At 59.7% G+C, this 17,930-nt stretch overlaps 1 protein-coding gene across 33 annotated transcripts in view; it reads right to left on the bottom strand.

Annotated features, from left to right (window-relative positions):
* The window catches only part of ATP2B3 (ATPase plasma membrane Ca2+ transporting 3), a 66,113-nt gene that overhangs the window by 31,118 nt on the left and 17,065 nt on the right, over positions 1-17,930 (bottom strand). For 12 of the 33 annotated variants that reach the window (XR_013412866.1, XR_013412867.1, XM_077988829.1 and 9 more), the window contains 10 exons: positions 16,197-16,530; positions 11,085-11,282; positions 10,715-10,972; positions 10,200-10,325; positions 9,473-9,598; positions 6,412-6,453; positions 4,569-4,733; positions 3,735-3,949; positions 2,862-3,104; positions 2,272-2,513 (listed from right to left, as the gene is read on the bottom strand). Coding sequence is in view for 31 of the 33 variants with exons in the window: in XM_077988829.1 (XP_077844955.1) it covers positions 2,272-2,513; positions 2,862-3,104; positions 3,735-3,949; positions 4,569-4,733; positions 6,412-6,453; positions 9,473-9,598; positions 10,200-10,325; positions 10,715-10,972; positions 11,085-11,282; positions 16,197-16,404 (1,823 nt within the window). In the remaining 2 variants the exon portion in view is untranslated. Of the gene's footprint in view, positions 1-2,271; positions 2,514-2,861; positions 3,105-3,734; positions 3,950-4,568; positions 4,734-6,411; positions 6,454-9,439; positions 9,599-10,199; positions 10,374-10,539; positions 10,973-11,084; positions 11,283-16,196; positions 16,531-17,930 lie in introns of all 33 variants that reach the window. The other 21 variants (XM_077988833.1, XM_077988818.1, XM_077988825.1 and 18 more) reach the window with 7 other exon arrangements.

Below are 17,930 nucleotides of genomic sequence, written 5' to 3'. Positions count from 1 at the left end.
GCAGCCACAGCCTCAGTAGAGCACTCATGACTCCAGGAGTTTCTCAAAAGGGACAGGACTAGGAGGATTCAGGTGGGGAGAGGAGGGAGCAAAGGAGCTGAGGGCCACAGAGGTGGGCGTGGTGGAAGAAGCCAGTGGGGCTGTGAGTGCCAGGTGCTGCCACTCAACAGGAGGCTGGTGATGAAGGAAATTATCATAACAGAAGCTGTGCAGACGGAGGGCCTCCTACGGATGTGGAATCACCCACAGAGTCCTCACACCCCTCCCCAGAGATAAGTATTCTGTGATCTCCATGCTGCCGGGGAAGCTGAGGCATGGGAGTAGGGGGAGTAACTTGCTCATGTATGCACAGCCAGCAGAGTGAAGCTGGGCTGGGCCTTTTATCCTCAGTGCCTCAGTGTCCCCCAGTGCCCACCAAAAAAGCAGCACAGAAAGAGGGCTGAGGCCCCCACACCAGCAGGGATGGCTCCAGGGAGGAGGTGGTCCTGGCCCTGGCGGTGAACGCTGCGCCTGGCAGAGTTCTCGGGAGAGCGCTGTGGGTGGGGAGGTCAGGCAGGGTGCACTTGGTGGTCCAGTCCACTGAATGCAGGAAGGAGGGCTGGGCCTGGGCCTTTGGGGAGCCCTGGGCGTTCTGCAGAGGACCCTGCCCTGAGGGCCCTGGGATGGCAGTCATGAGGAGCCAGGTGGGTGGGGGACAGAGACGCCAAGACCAAGGGTGTGGAGTGCGGGAAGGCTGAGTGGGAGTGGGGAAGCCAGAGCACTTGGAGGTGACGCTGTGCGCTCTCCCTCACTTTGTTCTAATAGCTTTATTGGGATATAATTCACGCACCACACAGTCCACCCATTTAAAGTAGATAATTCAATGGTTTTTAGTATAGTCACAGAGTTGCACAACCATCACCAGTCTCCAATTCCAGAAAATTTGCATCATCTCTAAGAAAATTTTCATCATCTCTAAGCAACAACAAGAAAATAGATCAACTGGACGTCATCACAATTTAAAACATTTGTGCATCTAAGGACACTATCAAGAGAGTGAAGACAGGCCACAGAATGGGACAGAATGTGTAGAAATCGCATAGCTGATAAGGATCTAGGATCTGGAATACATAAAGAACATTATAGCCCACCAATAAAAGGACGAACAACCCAACTCAGCACCAAGCCAAGGGCTGGGACAGACATTTTCCCAAGGAAGACAGGCAAATGGCCACTCAGCACATCAAAAGAGATCAAAACCACCAGGAGATATTGCCTCATACCCACAAGGATGGCCCCCCCCATCAGCACTGACACACCAGAAAATAAGTGCTGTTGAAGATGGGGAGAAGGTGGAACCCTCCTATGTCACTGGTGGGAATGTGAAATGCTGCTGCCCCTGTGGAAAACAGTTTGGTGGACACCACGAGCCAGTCATTTCTCTCCTAGATGTCCACGCAAAAGAATTGAAAACATGGGTTCAAACAAAAACTTGTACATGAATGTTCACAGCAGCGTGACTTGCGACAGCCAAAAGGTGGAAACGACTCACATACTGGTACACAGATGAATGAATGAATGGACCAACAAAATGTGCTTTACCATACAATGGGATATTACTCAGCCTTAGAAAGAATGGAAGTTTGGGCTGGGCGCAGTGGCTCATTCCTGTAATCCTAGCACTTAGGGAGGACGGGATGGGTGGATCGCTTGAGCCCAAGACTTCAAGACCACCCTGGGCAACATGATGAGACCCCAGCTCTACAAACAATTTAAAAATTAGCTGGGCGTGGTGGCATGCACATGTAATCTCAGCTACTCGGAACACTGAGGTAAGAGGATGGCTTGAGCAACAAAACAAAACAAAACAAAACAAAACAAAACAAAACAAAACAAAACAAAAAAGGAAGGTCTAATACCTGGGTGAAACTGAAAAACTTTACACTAAGGAAAGAAACCAGACACAAAAGGCCACACACTGTATGAGTCCCTTGATAGGAAATGTCCAGACAGGGAAACCCATCCAGACGGGAAGCACATGAGTGGGTGCCAGGTCTGGGGAGGGGAGTGGGGAGGGCTGCTCATGGGTCTGGGGTTTCTTTCCAGGGTGATGGAGGTGTTTTGGAACTGGTTAGTGGTGACGGTTGCATGATATTGTGAATGTGCTTAATGCCATTCAACTGGACACTGTAAGGTGGTTGAAATGGTGAATTTTATGTTTGGCCTCTTTTACCACAACAATAGCATCAGAAACTCTGCACATACCCTGGCACCTCCCTGCTGCTCACTCACTTTTTCAGCAGGATCTCTGAGGCCCCCTTGCTGAAGAGGCGGAAGCCACCGTCGGGCATGCGGATGACTGTGCTCATGGACTTGCGGACCGAGTTGAAGGTGTATACTTTGTAAAGCTTGTCTTCCGGGATCTGCTCGCGCACGGGCTGGAAGTCTCGCTTCAGGTCCAAGACGAAGCCCAGCAGGGCGCACTCCGTCTTATTGCCCACCTGGCGTGGGAGGGCGCCTTCCTTCTCAGGAGGCTGCAAGATGAGGAGGGCTAGCATGGCACTGGGGGCCTGTGACCACCCTCCATGCTGCCCCTGGAGCCCCAGCTCTGTCCCCTTGTGGTCACCATATTGTTAGGGTGTGGGAGGCGGGGAGCAGAGGAAGGTCTGCCTTAGCTACAGGCAGTTTCCCAGCCAGAGCCACCTGTGAGGCCAGGGATGGGCAGGAGGGTAAGCAGCACCCCAGAGACCACTGTGGCTCTGGGCCAAAGTTCTCAAGGGGGGGCCTAATGAGCACCTTGCAACAGCTCACCTGGCACCCTGGCCAGGTCCCTCCGCTGCTCCCACCCCCAGCCCTGCCCGCCCGCTTCTGCCCCAGCTCACTAGTATTTTGGTGGTATAGGCACTGTTGATGGAGATGGCATGGACCAGGAGGTCGAGGATCTTAGGGGTCAGGGCGCTGGGGGCCGGAATCTCTTTGTAGTGGGTGTCCCCTAGGTAGGACTGGACCACGGTCATACGGTTGGTGGTAAGTGTGCCCGTCTTGTCAGAGCAGATGGCTGTGGCATTGCCCATGGTCTCGCAGGCATCCAGGTGGCGCACCAGGTTGTTGTCTTTCATCATTTTCTGCAAAGGGCAAGGGTATGGGCATTTGGCCCAGGTGCTTGTTGGGGTGGGGGAGTGAGAGATGTCAACACAAACACCGCACGACTCTGTTCTGCTCAGTTAGCTCCACGTGTGGCACTAAGAACACTGGGGACCTCGGTCAGCCCTGAGCCAATAGCAAGGCTATAAGGCATCAGAAACCTCATGCAACGGTGGGGGTGGGATGAGCACCTGGGACCTTCCCTGCCCGAGCCCCCTCTCAGTTACCCACCCACCAGACCTGCAGCTCTCCCACCCCACCACCCCACTCCTGGCTCCCTCCACTCCTCCCACTGCCTCCCAGTGTCCCAGGCCCTCTGCTGATTCCCTGCCTCCCCACTGCCTCCCGGCCCCTCCGTCCTACTGCCCACATTGTGCAGATGCTGACCCCTGGGTATTCCACTGCCTGCCTGCTTTCTGGCGCATCTCATGCCCAGGGACTTGAGCTGACAGATCAGCAAAGCTGCCCCCTGGGTCCCTGCTCGGCACCTCCTCTCCTCCCTTGAGCCATCCTAAATGTCCTCCAGTTTATACTGCTGCCAAGGCGCCCAATGACTTCTTACCCCAGTTTCCTAGTCTGTAAACAGTATCAACTGTAAGTTTTATGATTACCTTGACAGAGTAAGCTAAGGAGATGGTGACTGCAAGTGGCAGGCCCTCTGGGACAGCCACGACCAGCACAGTGACACCAATGATGAAGAACTTCACGAAGTATTGCACATAGACCGGTGTGCACTCTGCCAGCCATGTCCGGCCTTCCAAAACAAACGTCTCGATCACAAAGTAGAGGACCAGGATGATGACGGTGATGGCGGACATCACCAGCCCTGCCACAGAGGAGGGAGGAGAGGAAAGGGGTTGCCACGGGTGAGGGAAGGAGGGGGACAGGAAGAGAGAAGAAGAGGTATGGGCATGGTCTTGGAGGCATTTGTGAAGGCCTTGTAGATTTGCATTGCGTTTCAGGATAAACAGCGCGGGCTTGGCTCAGCAGGTGAGCTGGTGCCTGTTTGCAAGGGGGTTCTGCGTGGCCTCTTCTGGAGTCCTGCTGGGGTTGGGGAGTGGACTTTGTGGCCTGATGGCACGAGAGGCACCGCTGGGGAGGGCTAGCAAGAGTCTATCCTGCACTGCCCCCGAGAAGTTGGGGTACCAGCCCTGCATGCCCCCAGCTGCTTTATGAGCCTTGAGTAGGGGCACCTCATGGGCAGTGGCTCAGTGTGTGACCTGGGGTGTTCGTTGAGGGTTTGGGATTTATGCTCGCTAGGGAAGGGCTGCACCAGACCCCGATGGCCACTGCCGGCCCTGGCCTGTGCCCCTGGCTGCCTGGCCCACACTTCACCTGCCACATTCCTTCCCACTTGCTCTGCACAGCCTGGGCTCATCTCCAGGAGCCCAGTGTCCTCCACGCCCAGTCGATGGCCTGGGCCCGCCACCTCCTGCTGTCCCTACCTGCTTTCCCGATCTGCACCGCTAGCTTTGTGAGCTTTCCCTGAAGGACAGACTTCTCCTTCTTGGGTGCGTTGGCTTTCTTCTTCTCCCGCTCCTCCATCTCCCCACCCTCCGCGCTCTTCAGGGGCTGCATCTCCATGGCCACTGCGCCATCCTGCTTCTTAGCTGCACACAGAGGAACCCCATGGCCAAGGTCAGTGCCTGGCTGGGGAGAAGGGGTTACAAGGGGCTTTTGTGGGGTAAGACATGCCACACCATAGAGAGGAGATGGGATTCAGTGGAGCTCTCCTATTTCAAGTCTATCAACTTCCCATCTCTCGCCTCCTAAGCTCAAGCCCTCTTGGGGTGGGTGGGGTGGCTCCAGCACTGTTCTAGGTGGGACAGAGATGGTTCTCTCGGGAGAAGGGAGGACAGACACAGCACAAGGAATTTGGGCACACAGACAGGATGACCAGTCCTGGAATGCCCCAAATAATACCTGAGAGCAGAGGCCTGTGGCCCAAGGAATGTTCCAGAACCCTGAGTTGACTCATCTGCCTACTGCTGTCCGAGCCCCCTCCTACCTCCCTTAGGGAGGCCCAGGAGCCCCATGCACTCTCCTCCCACCAGCCAGCCCTGCGTCTGTTCAGGCTCCATCTGTCCCTCCAGCACCCTCCCCGTCTCTCCCCTGGAGCAGACGGCTCCTCTCCCTTCTTCTCTGGTGGGCCCTGTGCTCCTCATCCTTGCTGCCCTCGACATGGTGGGGGTGTGCCCCCCACTCTGGCTCCCTCCTCTACCCACTCCTCTGCTTCTGTGACTTCCTCATCTCCCTCCCTGCCAAGCTCTGGTCGCACCCACTCCACAGCCCAGAGTAATCCTGGCCACCCCACCTCCCTCTTGTGCCCAGGGACTGACGCAGCGACCTGGGGAGAGCAGACTCGTCTTTCTCCCTCACTACTCTGGTCCCCGATCCACTGGGGCTCTTGGCACTACCGCCATCACCTCTGCCTCCTCCTGCTCCTCCTCACCTGCCAGCCCGAGGCCATTTGCCATGGCTCCTCTTCCGAGTAGCGTCAGGACACAATTGCCCCACGCAGCTGGTCCCCTCTAGCTTTGTGCCCCACCTGCTGCCACCTCCTCAACCCAGGGCTCCAGCCATTGGGCAGTCCCCCAGTGCCCTCCCAAACCCAGCTCCATACTGGGCGTTGCCTGGGTCATCTCTGCCCGTGACCTTCCTGAGGGTCAGGACCTGCCTTGTCCCCCATGGCCTCCCAGCACCTAGAGCTGGCTGCTGCATTGGCCCATATCTCCTCTCCTCCATGGGCCACGGCCAGCCTCCTCCCCCCTCCCCCCACCCTGTCTCTTGCTTCCTGCGTCTCACAGCCAGGCACACGCTGGCCCTAGGGTGTCGGCACCTGCCAGGCGTCTGGGGCTGAGAGGAGAGCCGGGCCTCTGGCCCTCAGAGGACCACTCTGTCTCCCAGGTCCACAGGCTTGGCTGAAAGGAAGCTGGCCTGGGAAACACTGACTGGGACCCAGAACTTCAGGCGAGTCAGCCCTTCTGGGCCTCAGTTTTCTCATCTGGCCAGAGTGGACTCGGGGCGCCCACTCATGCTGGGCTAAGGTCTCCTCTAGGTGGCTGGGCTGAGCTCCCAGCAGTGTCTGTGGCCAGGATGCCCTGTGCAGCCCCAGGGGTGTGCTCTCTCCTCCCTCTGCACTGGGACGGGACTGTGCAGCCCACTCACCTGGTCTCCAAGTGCTGCTCTTGCCATTGAGGCAGGTGACCCTCCCCCCACACTGTGCCCTCCACCAGCCCCACCCCCAGGGCTCCAAGCTAGTGGTACCCAAGCAGCGGCGCCCGTTACCTTTGGTCTGGCTACTCTCCATGGCCCCATCCTGCTGCTTGCCTACAATGGAAGAGGGATGACAGACACGAAGGCTTGAGGACACCGTGTGGCACATACATGCACATGCACAGCACAGCCTGGGGGCCGCGTGGCAGAGGGGGTGGGGAGGAGGGGCCTGATTGCTGGTGACCCTAAGCACTGCCCACCGCAGCACTTTCTTCATGCCCCGTCCTCTCCAGGCTCACCCCGTCACCACTTCCCAGCACACGGTCACCATGAACACTGGCATTCCTGAGCCAGACCTCTGCCCAGGGCTCCCCCTTGGGCTTTAAGCTCAGCCCTACAGTGAACCCCTAAAGCCAGCCTTGGAAAGGCCCTGGGTCACACATAGCTGGCAGTGGGAGGTTCCTGGAAGCTGGAACCTCCCCAGGTCAGGATGTCTGCTCCTTGCAAACCAGCTCAAGGGGTTCACTTAGATGGCCCCTAACCCCTGGAAGCCAGGCAGACAGCACCCAGCTCCCCTTGCCTAGGGATCGGTTTTCCCTGCAGTCACGTCTAGCAGTTAGCTCAGTGTGTGTGTGTGTGTGTGTGTGTGTGTGTGTGTGTGAGCACTGCAACCTCCACCTCCCAGGTTTAAGTGATCCTCCTGCCTCAGCCTCCCAAGTAGCTGGGACTACAAGCACACACCACCACGTCCAGCTAATTTTTGTATTTTTAATAGAGATGGGGTTTCGCCATGTTGGCCAGGCTGGTCTCGAACTCCTGACCTCAAGTGATTCACCCGCCTTGACCTCTCAAAGTGTTGGGATTATAGGCATGAGCCACTGCACCTGGCCCCAGTGTGTGTTTTAAAGGGACAAAGGAATGAGACTCTAGGACTCTGCCGGGTGCTTTTAGGTCATTCATTGGTCAACCCAGGGCTACTGCACAGGAGTGCCAGCCTGAGCACTAGCACCCAGCAGCCCTGGAAGGCCAGGCTGGCCCCAAGTGGCCCTATCCAGGGGCTCAGGTGGTGGCACAGCCACCCCTTCTGAGAGCTGCAGTTAGAGGAACTTCCTGGGGGGCCCCATCTGCACCAGCCCTAGCTCTGGAATCCAACCAACTAGGGCAGGAGGGGCTTGTGGCCAGTCACCCATCCAAAGGCTCATGTCACTGGACATCCAGGGACACAGATGGTGCCAGGTGGCTCCCAGGCAGTTGGGGTTGGGATCTGGGGTCCCCAGGCAGCAGGGAGAGCACCGCTTCTCCCTCAGCCAGGGGTGGGGCATTGATCAGGCCTTCTTTGCCCAGGGTTCCTGTGGGCATAGAGGGCCTTCTTGCAGGGAGGGGAGACCCCCCTGGACACAAGATGGCAGTGTGATGACCGCACAGCACAGCAGGGGAGACAGCAGAGCCTTGGGGCCGTGGCGGCCTGAAGGAAGCATGGACTCCAGACCCAGCCTGCACACAAGCCCTGGGAGGCCTCTGGAGGAGGGAGGCAGGGGGAGGCTTGGGATGAGTATTGCTGAAAGAGGAGGGCTGGGCCCTGCCAGAAGAGGCAGGAGTGGGGGGAAGGCGAGGAGGGGAAGCACACTTGGAGAAAGGTGCTTAGGAGTCAAGGTCAAGAGACAAGAAATAGGGGGTTGGGTGCAGGTAGAAGGCAAGTATCCTAGGCATGTACTGGGCAGGCTGCACCAAACAATGGGGATGGGGCGGGAGAGACGGGGAGGGTGAGCAGGGAGCCCCCTGGTCTTGCTGCTACCCTTTCCCCAACTGGTCAGCTGCTGCTCTCCCTCCAGGGACCCCTCAGGTTTCCCTTCCTCCAGGAAGCCCTCTAGCTCTGACTCCTAAGTAACACAGCCTGAGGGTGCTGGAGAGGAGGGGCAGGTGGGGCCTGGGAGGGGCTAAGTAGTCTTGTCAATTTCAAAAAAAAAAAGGAGAGGCCTGGAACAGTTAGGGAGGACACTCTCATTTAAGGTACAGAGAAGGTGAGCAGCCTGGGAAGGGTGGCTGGAGACTCCAGAGGAGCGTGGGTTCCTGTGGACGATGGGAGAGGGCAATGTGTGCAAGGCATGAGGAGGCAGCCCAGGCAGGGGCAGCTGGGCTTCCCAGGACAGAGGCCTAGGGACTCCAGCCCAGCCCAGATGAGGCTCAGGGCCGCCCATTTGCCTGTGCACCCCCAGGGCACTCACTGGGGTGACACTGCACTGAGCCCTACAGGACTTGGTGCCACAAAGAAGAGCCGGTACAGGGAGACACAGGCCCAGGCTGCCAGAAGGCAGGGCTCGTGGAAGCTTCCAGGCCACAGCAGGTCATCCAGGTACTCCCTTGCTGCCTCCTGGGGTCAGGGCTGACTTTTCCCCCGGGCCCTGACTGCCTGCCCCACGTCCCCACGCCCCGCGCACTGGCCCCAGGGCCCTGGCTGGAGGTCCCTGGCAGGAAACAGAGCTTTCCCATGTGGGTGCAGCTCCCTACTGTGGTTTCGCTGCAGGAGTGGCCAGAAGGCAAGCCCAGGCCAGACCAAGGCCGCCCAGTCAGAAGGAGCTGTGACAGCAATTTGATCTTGTCCATCAGGGCCTCTCTGAATAGTCCTCAGGTTAGAGGGTCTGAGGACTCTACCCACTGCAGGGCCTGATGGTGACAGCTCCAGCTACACGGCAAGGAATGGGCCCTCCTGGCTCAGGCTTGCCTAGCTTTGTAAGCTCCAGGGCAGGGCCACCACCCACAGGTGGGCTGCCCTGCCCTCACCTGTCCCAGCCTCCTCTGACCTCTGACCCCCACTTCCCTGGCTGCCTCGTGGCCCCTGTCCCTCTGACCCCATTCCTGCCTAGGTAAGTATGGGATCCCGAAGCCTTTGGGGATGGTGGTCTCAGGGAAGCTCCCTGTCCACAGCCCTGGAGGGGCTCTTGGCCTGCCGGCCCTTAGGGGGAAAATCCTCAGAAGAGAAGTCTCCAAGGAGAATCAAAAGAGAGGGCCCGGCCTCCCACCCACTTGGGCTGGCTCTCCCTGAGCCCCCAGTGGCACCAGCCCGCAAAGAGAGAATGGGCTGCATGGAAGGAGCTCCCACCAGCGCCAGGGACTGGCGGCACTGCTGCGCTACCTTTCTTATCTTTCTTCTCTTCCTCCTCTCCACCAGCTCCAAGCAGCGTGAAGATGATGCCTGTCTGTGAGTTCACACCAACGGCGGTCACCACCATTCTTCCAGAACCTTCCATGACATGAGTGCCTGGAACAGCAACACAGAGACTGAGACAGGAATTTGCACCACCCAGTGGGAGACATAGTCAGTGCCCACAACTTGTCTCCCGGGGTCTCCCAGAAGCAGGGACGCGGCGTCCAGGCCGCTAGAGGCTGTGTCCACCTTAAAACTAGGCTGAAGCCTCCTCCCTGGCTTGGAGGGGACCCCGAGGCCCACAGGGCCCACTTAGGGCCTCCAGCCTTCCTGTCCCGTTTCACACTACGTTTCCAACTGGGATAAACACTGGGCTACGTTGAAACCTTCCAGAAAGGGAACACTAGCCCCACTGGATATTGTCGAGGGGCTGGATTTGGGAGAAGCACAGTGCTGTGCTGACCCCCGGAAGCCTCTCTGCTTGGGGCTTCCCATTCAGGACACAAAGCACTCTCCTGGGCCTGGAGGGCCAACTGCCTCGCCCTGTGGCTGGAGCTGCCACGATCAGGCCTCATGGTGGACGGAGTCCTCAGAGTCCCAACCTGATGGTTATGCTGGAAGGCCCTGGTGGACATTATCCTGTCCAGGCTGCCTGCTGGGCTACATGGCTGCTGACGCCCCTTGGTGCCAGGCTGGCCAGGAGGGTGGCCCTCACCTGAGAGCAGCATGGGATCTTTGTCAGCTGACTTGCGCACATGGTCAGACTCGCCCGTCAGGGAGCTCTCGTCGATCTTGAGGTCATTGGCCTGGATGAGCACGCCGTCGGCTGGCAGCAAGTCGCCTAGAACACCGGGAAGCAGAGGCCTTTCTCCCCACCACCTCCTCCCAGCTGCCCCAGGGGAGGTCCCGTCAGGTGCCGTGGGCCGCCTGGGAAAGGGACTTGGGAGCCCTCCTCCTTCTGGGGAACGAGGACATTTGCATCCTTTGTAGGGGGGAAGCCCTCCACAGAGGCTGTGGGGACAGCTGATTCCTGGGGGGCCTGCTGTGTCTGAAACTCTCCCACTCTGCCCTGCCCGGTGCTCCCCCCACCTCCCCCACCTCCGGCCTCCTGCAGGTGACGGCACCCATGCCGCCGGGGAGAACCTGTGCTGGGGGTCTCCTCTGGCCCACCCTCCCCAGAAGCAGGAGCCGAGCTTCCTTGACAGGGTAGGTGAAGACCAGGGCACTCACCGTACTTGACCTGGGCAATGTCCCCCACCACCAGCGCAGCCACGGGGACCTGGAGGAGCTGCCCGTTCCGGATGACCGTGAACTTCTGCTCCTGCTCAATTCGGCTCTGCAGGCCTCGAAACTGCTTCTCCTTGCTCCAGTCATTGAAGGCTGTGACCAGCACCACACAGATGACAGACAGCAGGATGGCAGCCCCCTCTATCCAGCCAGCCTCGGCCTCACCCTCATCTTCTGTGCCTCCTGACACATTCCCGCAGGCTGTGCCAAGGACAAAAGGGAAGCAGTGGAGGAGACATCACCATCCTGTGACCCTCTCTCATCTCAAGCCCCATTCCTCCCCCTCCTTCCAGCCCAGGCCCCCGGGCTTTACCTTCACTCTCCTCTCCCGGCGGCGCATAGAACGAGAGGCCCAGAGAGACGATGGCAGCCACCTCCAGGATGATGAGGGTCACGTCCTGCAGGGCCTCCCACACCAGCTGCAGGAAGGTCTTGGGTTGTTTGGGGGGGATGAAGTTCTGCCCGTAGATCTGCCTGCGCTTCTCCAGGTCATTGGTGTTGTCCGCCAGGCCTGCGTGGTGCCCGGGAAGCACAGAAGGAGAGGATGGGATGGGACGGGCTGGCCTTGTGTGTCCCAGGCCTCCTACGTGGCCCTGCTTGACTGCTCCTTGGGTGGCAGCAGCCCTCTGGGGCCGTCTGGCCAGCGCCTGGCTCTCCCTCTAGACAGGAGCCTTTCTGCAGACCGCTGGGGGTGTGCACGTGGGAGTGAGCACGCGGCCCTCTGGCTGCTGTCACGGGGAGTCCCTAGCCATCCTCCTCCTGACACACAGATGGCAAAACAGGCCAGGAGGCTCCCGGACTCCAGCAGGTCCCAGGTCCCTGTGCTATCCTGGCCACCTCCATTACTACCGCTGAGGGGGCACGGAAGGCAGGGGACAGGACCCAACAAGGGGGCACAGAGGGGACCCAGTAGGGTATTGCCAGGTACAGCCAAGGGTTGCTAGGAGACAGGACAGAAGAGAACAGCCAACCGTCCCCTGGGGAGGAGAGCAAGTGTCCAGGGCACTTTAGTGGAGACATGGGGAGGGCCACCAATCAGGGGAGGCAGGGATGGCACCAGATGCCAAAGACTAGGCCAAGGCTCTGTGCCTGTCAGGAAACACCTCTCTTGCTCCTAGCCTATGAATTCCCTGAGCAGGCTTGTCACCAACACCCCGCTCCCCAGCTCTGTAAGATAGGGCCAGCCGGTCCCAAAGACTGGCAGTGTCACACACCCCAACATGTGAGGATAGGAACAGCCTGCAAAGAGGGTGGGCAGGGCCCGAGGGACTGGGGCATGAGCATGGCCAGTGACAAGGGATCGGGAGTCTCCAGGGTGCCTGCGACTGCTGGCGACAGGGAATGGAGGCCTACTTTCCAGAAGTTTCTCAGGGAAGAAGCAGTGGGGAGGGAGCATGAGAGTTAGTGGGAGATGCAAGTTCTTGGGTCCAGAGACCCAAAGAGGAAGAATGGTGTCGCGTGAGGAAAGAGAGGCATGGGAGTGGGTTCCCGGTGGGGAACAGGCAGGGAGAAGCCAAACCGGAGTCACGGTGCTGAGGGAGGAGACTGGGAAGTCTTCAAGCCTTTTCTGGGCTGCATGGCCTCGCAGGGGTCAGGGAGACACTGTCCACCCTGGGCTGCTCATCAGCTGCTCTCTGCAGGGCGCAGACAAGGCGACTGAGGCTGGAGGTGGAGAGGGCCCTGTAACCATGAGTCAGAGCTCTGGCCTGTGGCCCAGGTCAGGACAGAACCTACGCTGCCCGACAGGACCCGGCGAGCACAGGGCCCTCGGGACCCAGCCACCTTGGTTCTAATGTAGCTCCAGCGCCAACTTTGAGCCCTCAGCCAGGGCTCACAGCTCGTCTACATGGCGACTTGAATGACACCCAGAGCCACTCAGAAGCCCCAAATGGACTTTGCCTTCACAATCAGAGCCACTTGTCCCTATCCAATTCTGTCACTTGTCATCCTTGAGGATGCTCACTTCTCAGTCTTCCTTGGCCTGAAGGTACTGGAAACTTACATGTGTGACTGGCATCCAGGCCTGGACACCCACTCAACCACTTTCTACCAGGGTAGGCATGTGGCATGACACCATCCTCTGGCCTCACCCTTGGCCCCAGGATTCTCAGCCCCCGCTGATGCGGAGGAGCCCTCCCGGGGGCTCACCCGGCGCCCAGTGCTGTGGCGGCCATGACCAGACCCACACTGACACCTAGTGGACAGAAAGCAGCTTGCAGCTCCCAGCCCTGGGCAGCTGGGCTTACGCCTGCCATCTGCTGCAGGGACCGGATGACCAGAGAGCCCAGCCCCAGCCCATGGGGCACTCACAGTGGGTCTGGGAAGGCACACAAGACTCCCCAGACGACTGGAGAACAGGCACATGCTAACCTTGGGGCTTCTGAGGAGGGATAGGGGTAGGGGTAGCCCTGGCCGCAGTGGAACAGAAGCTGTCGCCTGCAAAGCCACAGCTCATTCGCCCCAGCTGGGTGATGGCCACATGGCATCCTCCCCACCCAGAAGAGCCGCAGCTGTCCCTGCCTCTCTCCCCGTGGATCAGGTTTCTTCAGGAGCCAAAGGCCTCTTGCTGAGGCCTGAGCCTGCCCCAATCGGGAGCCTGGGGGTAACTCACGACCTCATTTCCTGGGTGGTGGGGAGGGGGCTGGGGACCAGGGACCCAACTGAGGGGTGTGCATCTCGCTCCGGACTGGGACTATCTCCTGGAATTACAGGAGCTAAGCCAGGTGGAGACAGTACTAGGGAGTACAAGACCCCCCAAGTGACTTGAGAGCAAGCACATACTAATCGCGGGGCTTCTGGGGTGGGAGAGGGACGGAGGAGGCTCCCCAAACACCTGGGGTCTCCACTGCCCTTAGCCTGGAGCCTCCATGCAAGTCTACCTCCTGCCTGCCTCACCTCACATGCCCAATTTGTCCCTGAGAGCAGACGGGACCCCTGGCCCATTCCCCAGGAACTCCCTCACCCTAATCAGCCTCTCCCTTGGCCTTGATCTGCCCTTGCAGCTGCAGCCTTGCTCGTTTCTCCTTGGCCTACACAGGCAGCTGCCCTTGGCCTGGCCCTGTGGCCTTAGCCTTCCTGTGGGCTCCGGGTCCTGATGGCTGCCCCACCACAGCACCCATTGACAGGGAAGAGGAACACATGCTTCCCCAGCAGGCCCGAGGGCAGTCCAGGTCCAGGGCATGGGGGCAGGGCTGGCCAGTTGGCATGGACACAGATGGGCTGCCTGACTGGAGCAGAGGCCAGATGCCATCGGAATTGGATTAGGAGCATATCGTGTCGGCTCCCGGCTAATCCGCCCCTCCTTTCCAGTACTGCCTGTGGAGCCCAGAGGGGGACCGGGTGGGGCCAGGTTCCCGGGTGAACCCAACTCTGAGTTCAGCCTGAGACCCAGGTTTCCTGACAACAGCAGCGCGGTTTCCAGGATGGGTTCTGGAATCCTCTTGGAGTGCTCCCAAGGCAGGGAGGGCAGTGGATTGATGAGTGTGCCACCAGAAGATAAAATTCCCTTCCCGTAAGGCACCATGCGCCATAAAACACCTGCCCCACGGGGGAGTGCCTGCCTCCTGGGCAGCCCCAAGTCTGCCCACCTTGTCAGGGGATTGGCATGGGGCTTGGGGCACAATGAAGCCAGCTGCCCCCGTGGCTCAGGCCCTTGTGTCTGAGGAGGACTGAGGGGCGGGCGGGTCTGAGCACCAGGTCTGGGTGCACGGCTGGGCTAGGGGATGCGGGGAGAGAGTCACCCGCTCCTGGCACTGACAGCTCAAGCCCGAGGACCTTGAGGGTTGAAGAGGGGAGGGGCGGGTCCTCTGCTGCTCGTTCTGTGGGCAGCAGATCCAGGCCTGGCCGGCTCCCTGCACTGTGGCCTTGGGGACCCAGGTGCTTGGAAGCCCGTCAGAGGCCAAGCCACCCACCTGTGTGCCTGCCCTTCTCCGTGCCCTGCCTCCACAGGCACGCAAGAACTCCTGAGCTCCATGGCAGAATCGGGCAGGTTCCCAGGAGCCTTGACATTTTAAATATTTAACAAGGCCTGGCAGACAGGGGGAAGAGCAGACAGCTGAGGCCCATCTGCTTCCTTTGATCTGGGAGAGGCCAGAGCCCTTGTGGATAAATGGCCCTCCACCCAGCCTCCTCGGGGGCTGGGCAAGGAGGAGGGAAGGCAAGAGATGCTCGGGAGTGGAGCCAAAGACATCGGCCCCAGCAGCAGCTGCACTGCGAGGGTGTGTGCGGCGGCGAGGCAGGATGTCATAGGCGCATCAGCTCCAGGGAACAAAGCTAGGGAGACCCAGGTAGACCCCAGAGTTCCTGACCTGGCCCGCAGCCCCCGTCCTCCATCTCCACTCCTCCCTGCAGCCTGAGTGCCACCTGCAGACAGATGGGGCCGAGGCCGGAGCCATAGGAGAACAGTCTCTGGGTTGAGGGTGAGGGCAGAGTGGGAGGCTGGAGGTGCCAAGGAGCCTCGCGGCTGGGAGCAGAGGAGATGGTTGGGCCCAGGCGTTGCCCAGACGGGTGGCAGATCAAATCAGCCCGCACTGGCTGGGGCACAGGCCTGGCACTAGGCTGGGATAGCCCCAGCAGCCCTGCCAGGCATGCAGGGCCAGAGAACGCTGTGGCTCCTAGAATCTGGGGCTGGGCCTGGCTCCTGGGGGTCCCCGCTTCATGGCAGACCCCAGCAACCAGGGCTGGGCAGGCCTCACGAGGCCGGGTGGAGCATTGCCTCCCACGGGGACAGTCAGGCCTCCACCCCAGATCTTTCTAGACAGTGCTCACCGGGCTTTCTAGAGCCTCCCTCAGCAGTGAGACCGACACTGCCCTGGGCTGGTGCCTCTTTGGGACAGCCTGTGGCCAGTCAGTGCCACCTCTGATCAGCACTCTGGGCCTCCCGTGCCCCAGCTTCAGCCACCCCTTCCCGCCAGAGCCAAATGGCTCTGTGCCATCCCCAGGCCATCCTCTCTCTTCCCAGGAGTGGCCCTGATCACCCGCAACTCCGAAGGCTTGCACCCTGCACCCCTTCCTTCTGTTATGATCTCCCTTAACTGAACACAGGGTTGAGCACACCGGAAATCTCCAAATATAGAGATGGGGCTGTCTTCCTCCTCCCCACCCTGCCCTGTTCCTTGGAAGGATTTCTGTTTGGGGCCCATTCCGCCTGTGTGTGCATCCCATGAGGTACCCATCTCCTCCTCCCCAACCTCACTCTATAGAGCAGAGAACTCCTGATTATGGAGGTGCGGGGACGAGGGGGTCAGGTCACACCCCCTTGAGGACCCAGGTTACCCAGGGCATCTCCTCCTCAAGGGAAATGGCTGAGAGGAGGGGCACAGGTGGCCCTTGACCCTGGCCAGCCCTGGGGGTAATGACACCTTCAGGATGCTCCTCTGAAGGCTGGGAGCAGGGCTGGGTGGCGCGCAGCCTGAGAGGGACTTACCCTCTGTGGGTGAGGTCCTCAGCCTCCGGCAGAGCCCGCTGACATCCCCGTAGGCCTCCTCGATCTTCTGCAGTGCCTCGGCCCCTCGCAGCTCCATGAGGGCACGCAGCTCTGCCAGCGTGCACCCAAAGCCTCCAGCGTGGGGGGCATCCCGCTGCTGCTGGGGCTTGGGGTGGAACTCGATGGAACTATTGGCCATGTCGCCCATGCTGCCTGTCAGGCCTTCTCACAAGTGCAATCTTGGCTCAGCCACAGCTGGGGACAGGCGGCCACCTACGGTCCCAGTGCCCAGGCAAGGTTTGGCAGTGGTGAGAAAGCTGCTAAGCGTGGACACCTGGGGAGACAGAGGCGAGAAGAAGCCAGGGGAGTGGTTGAGACACAACTGAGATCCCATCTTCCAGAATATTCTCTGCAAATCTTCACTCAGTCTGTGCCATGACCCTCGAAGTGCAAAAATCACCTCCCAGGCTGGGCCAGTGGCCCTCATGCTCCGCCAGGCCCCACAAGCCAGATCACTCCGGGGTCTTGCCCACCACGGGTATCCAGAAACTGGAGGGCTTGCCCAGGTGGGGAAGGGGAAGTGTCGATGCCTCCTGCCGGGGCCCTGCAGTGGCTAACACTAGCTATAGCTGGAGGCAGAGGCTCTCACTGCCCCCCAAATTCATTTGGGAACCCACGCTGAAGTGACGGCAGTGTGCTGGGACTGATCAGTGGCTGGTCTTGCCCGTGCCCCACCACCAGTCCTGGGCTTGTCCACTCCGGTTCGCTCCCTGCTCTTGCCTAGTTAAGATGCGCCCTGTGCAGCGGGCATGCTGTGAGTCCCTGGTGGTCTTCTGGTGTGGCCTTAGTGGCTCATGGTTTCTGTGGCCCTGAGATTACCTGGGGGGCCAGGGGTGAGAAAAGGAAGAGGGCTGGAGGAAGGGTGGGAGACAGGGGAGGGGAGAGAGGGACAAGAGGGAAGGGCAAAGAGAGGGGGGGAAAGGGGGATGGAGGGAGGGAGAAGAGGGAGGGGATAAAGGGAGTGGCTGAGGAGGAGAGGAGGAGCGGGCACACCGGAGAAAGCCAAAGCAGCCACAGGTCGCTGGCGAGTCTGCCAATGTCCCGGCCCACAGCATGGTGCCACCCACTCCCCTCCACGTCATTCTTCCCTCCAGGTGACAAAGTAAGGGGCTAAGTTCTCCCCACACTGAAAGCATCAAGGCCACGGCCCTGGCCACACTGCCTTCCCCCTCTGCCAAGCATTGCAAAGTTGTCATCCCTCTCCTTGGCCCCGGGGCAAGGATCCAAGGATCCGCTGGTGCCCAGGCTGCCCCTCCTGCAGCCATTACAGTGTTTGGCGGGGCCCACTGCAGCTCCTCTCTCTCTGCTTCTTCCCAGCCCGAGCTAAGCCTGCCACATCCTCATGGAACTGAAATGGCCTCAGTGTACATGGCCTGGCCTTGACTTCAGCCAAGAGCCCTCCTGGCGGCTCAGCAGGGCCCTGACCCCTCGTCTCTGGGGAAGCTCCTGGCTCAGAAGCATCTGTTGGAAACTAGTGGCCCAGAGCCCTGAAGAAAGGGGAGAAAGCCCTCAGGCAGCCAAAGCAGACATGGCCAAGTCCATGGCCTTATTTTCAGGAGAGGCCCTGGTGGATACTTCATGAAACGTCCATCCACAGTGACCCACGTTTAAAAAGCATGCACACCTGCGTGTTTACTCTCACGACACTTTGCACATGAAGCAGCCTTCACTTCT

The sequence above is a fragment of the Macaca mulatta genome, chromosome X (genome assembly GCF_049350105.2).
Source record: "Macaca mulatta isolate MMU2019108-1 chromosome X, T2T-MMU8v2.0, whole genome shotgun sequence".
NCBI classification, from domain to species: domain Eukaryota; kingdom Metazoa; phylum Chordata; class Mammalia; order Primates; family Cercopithecidae; genus Macaca; species Macaca mulatta.
The sequence above is the reverse complement of the archived record's forward strand: the minus strand, read 5'-3'. Positions and strand labels throughout refer to the sequence as shown.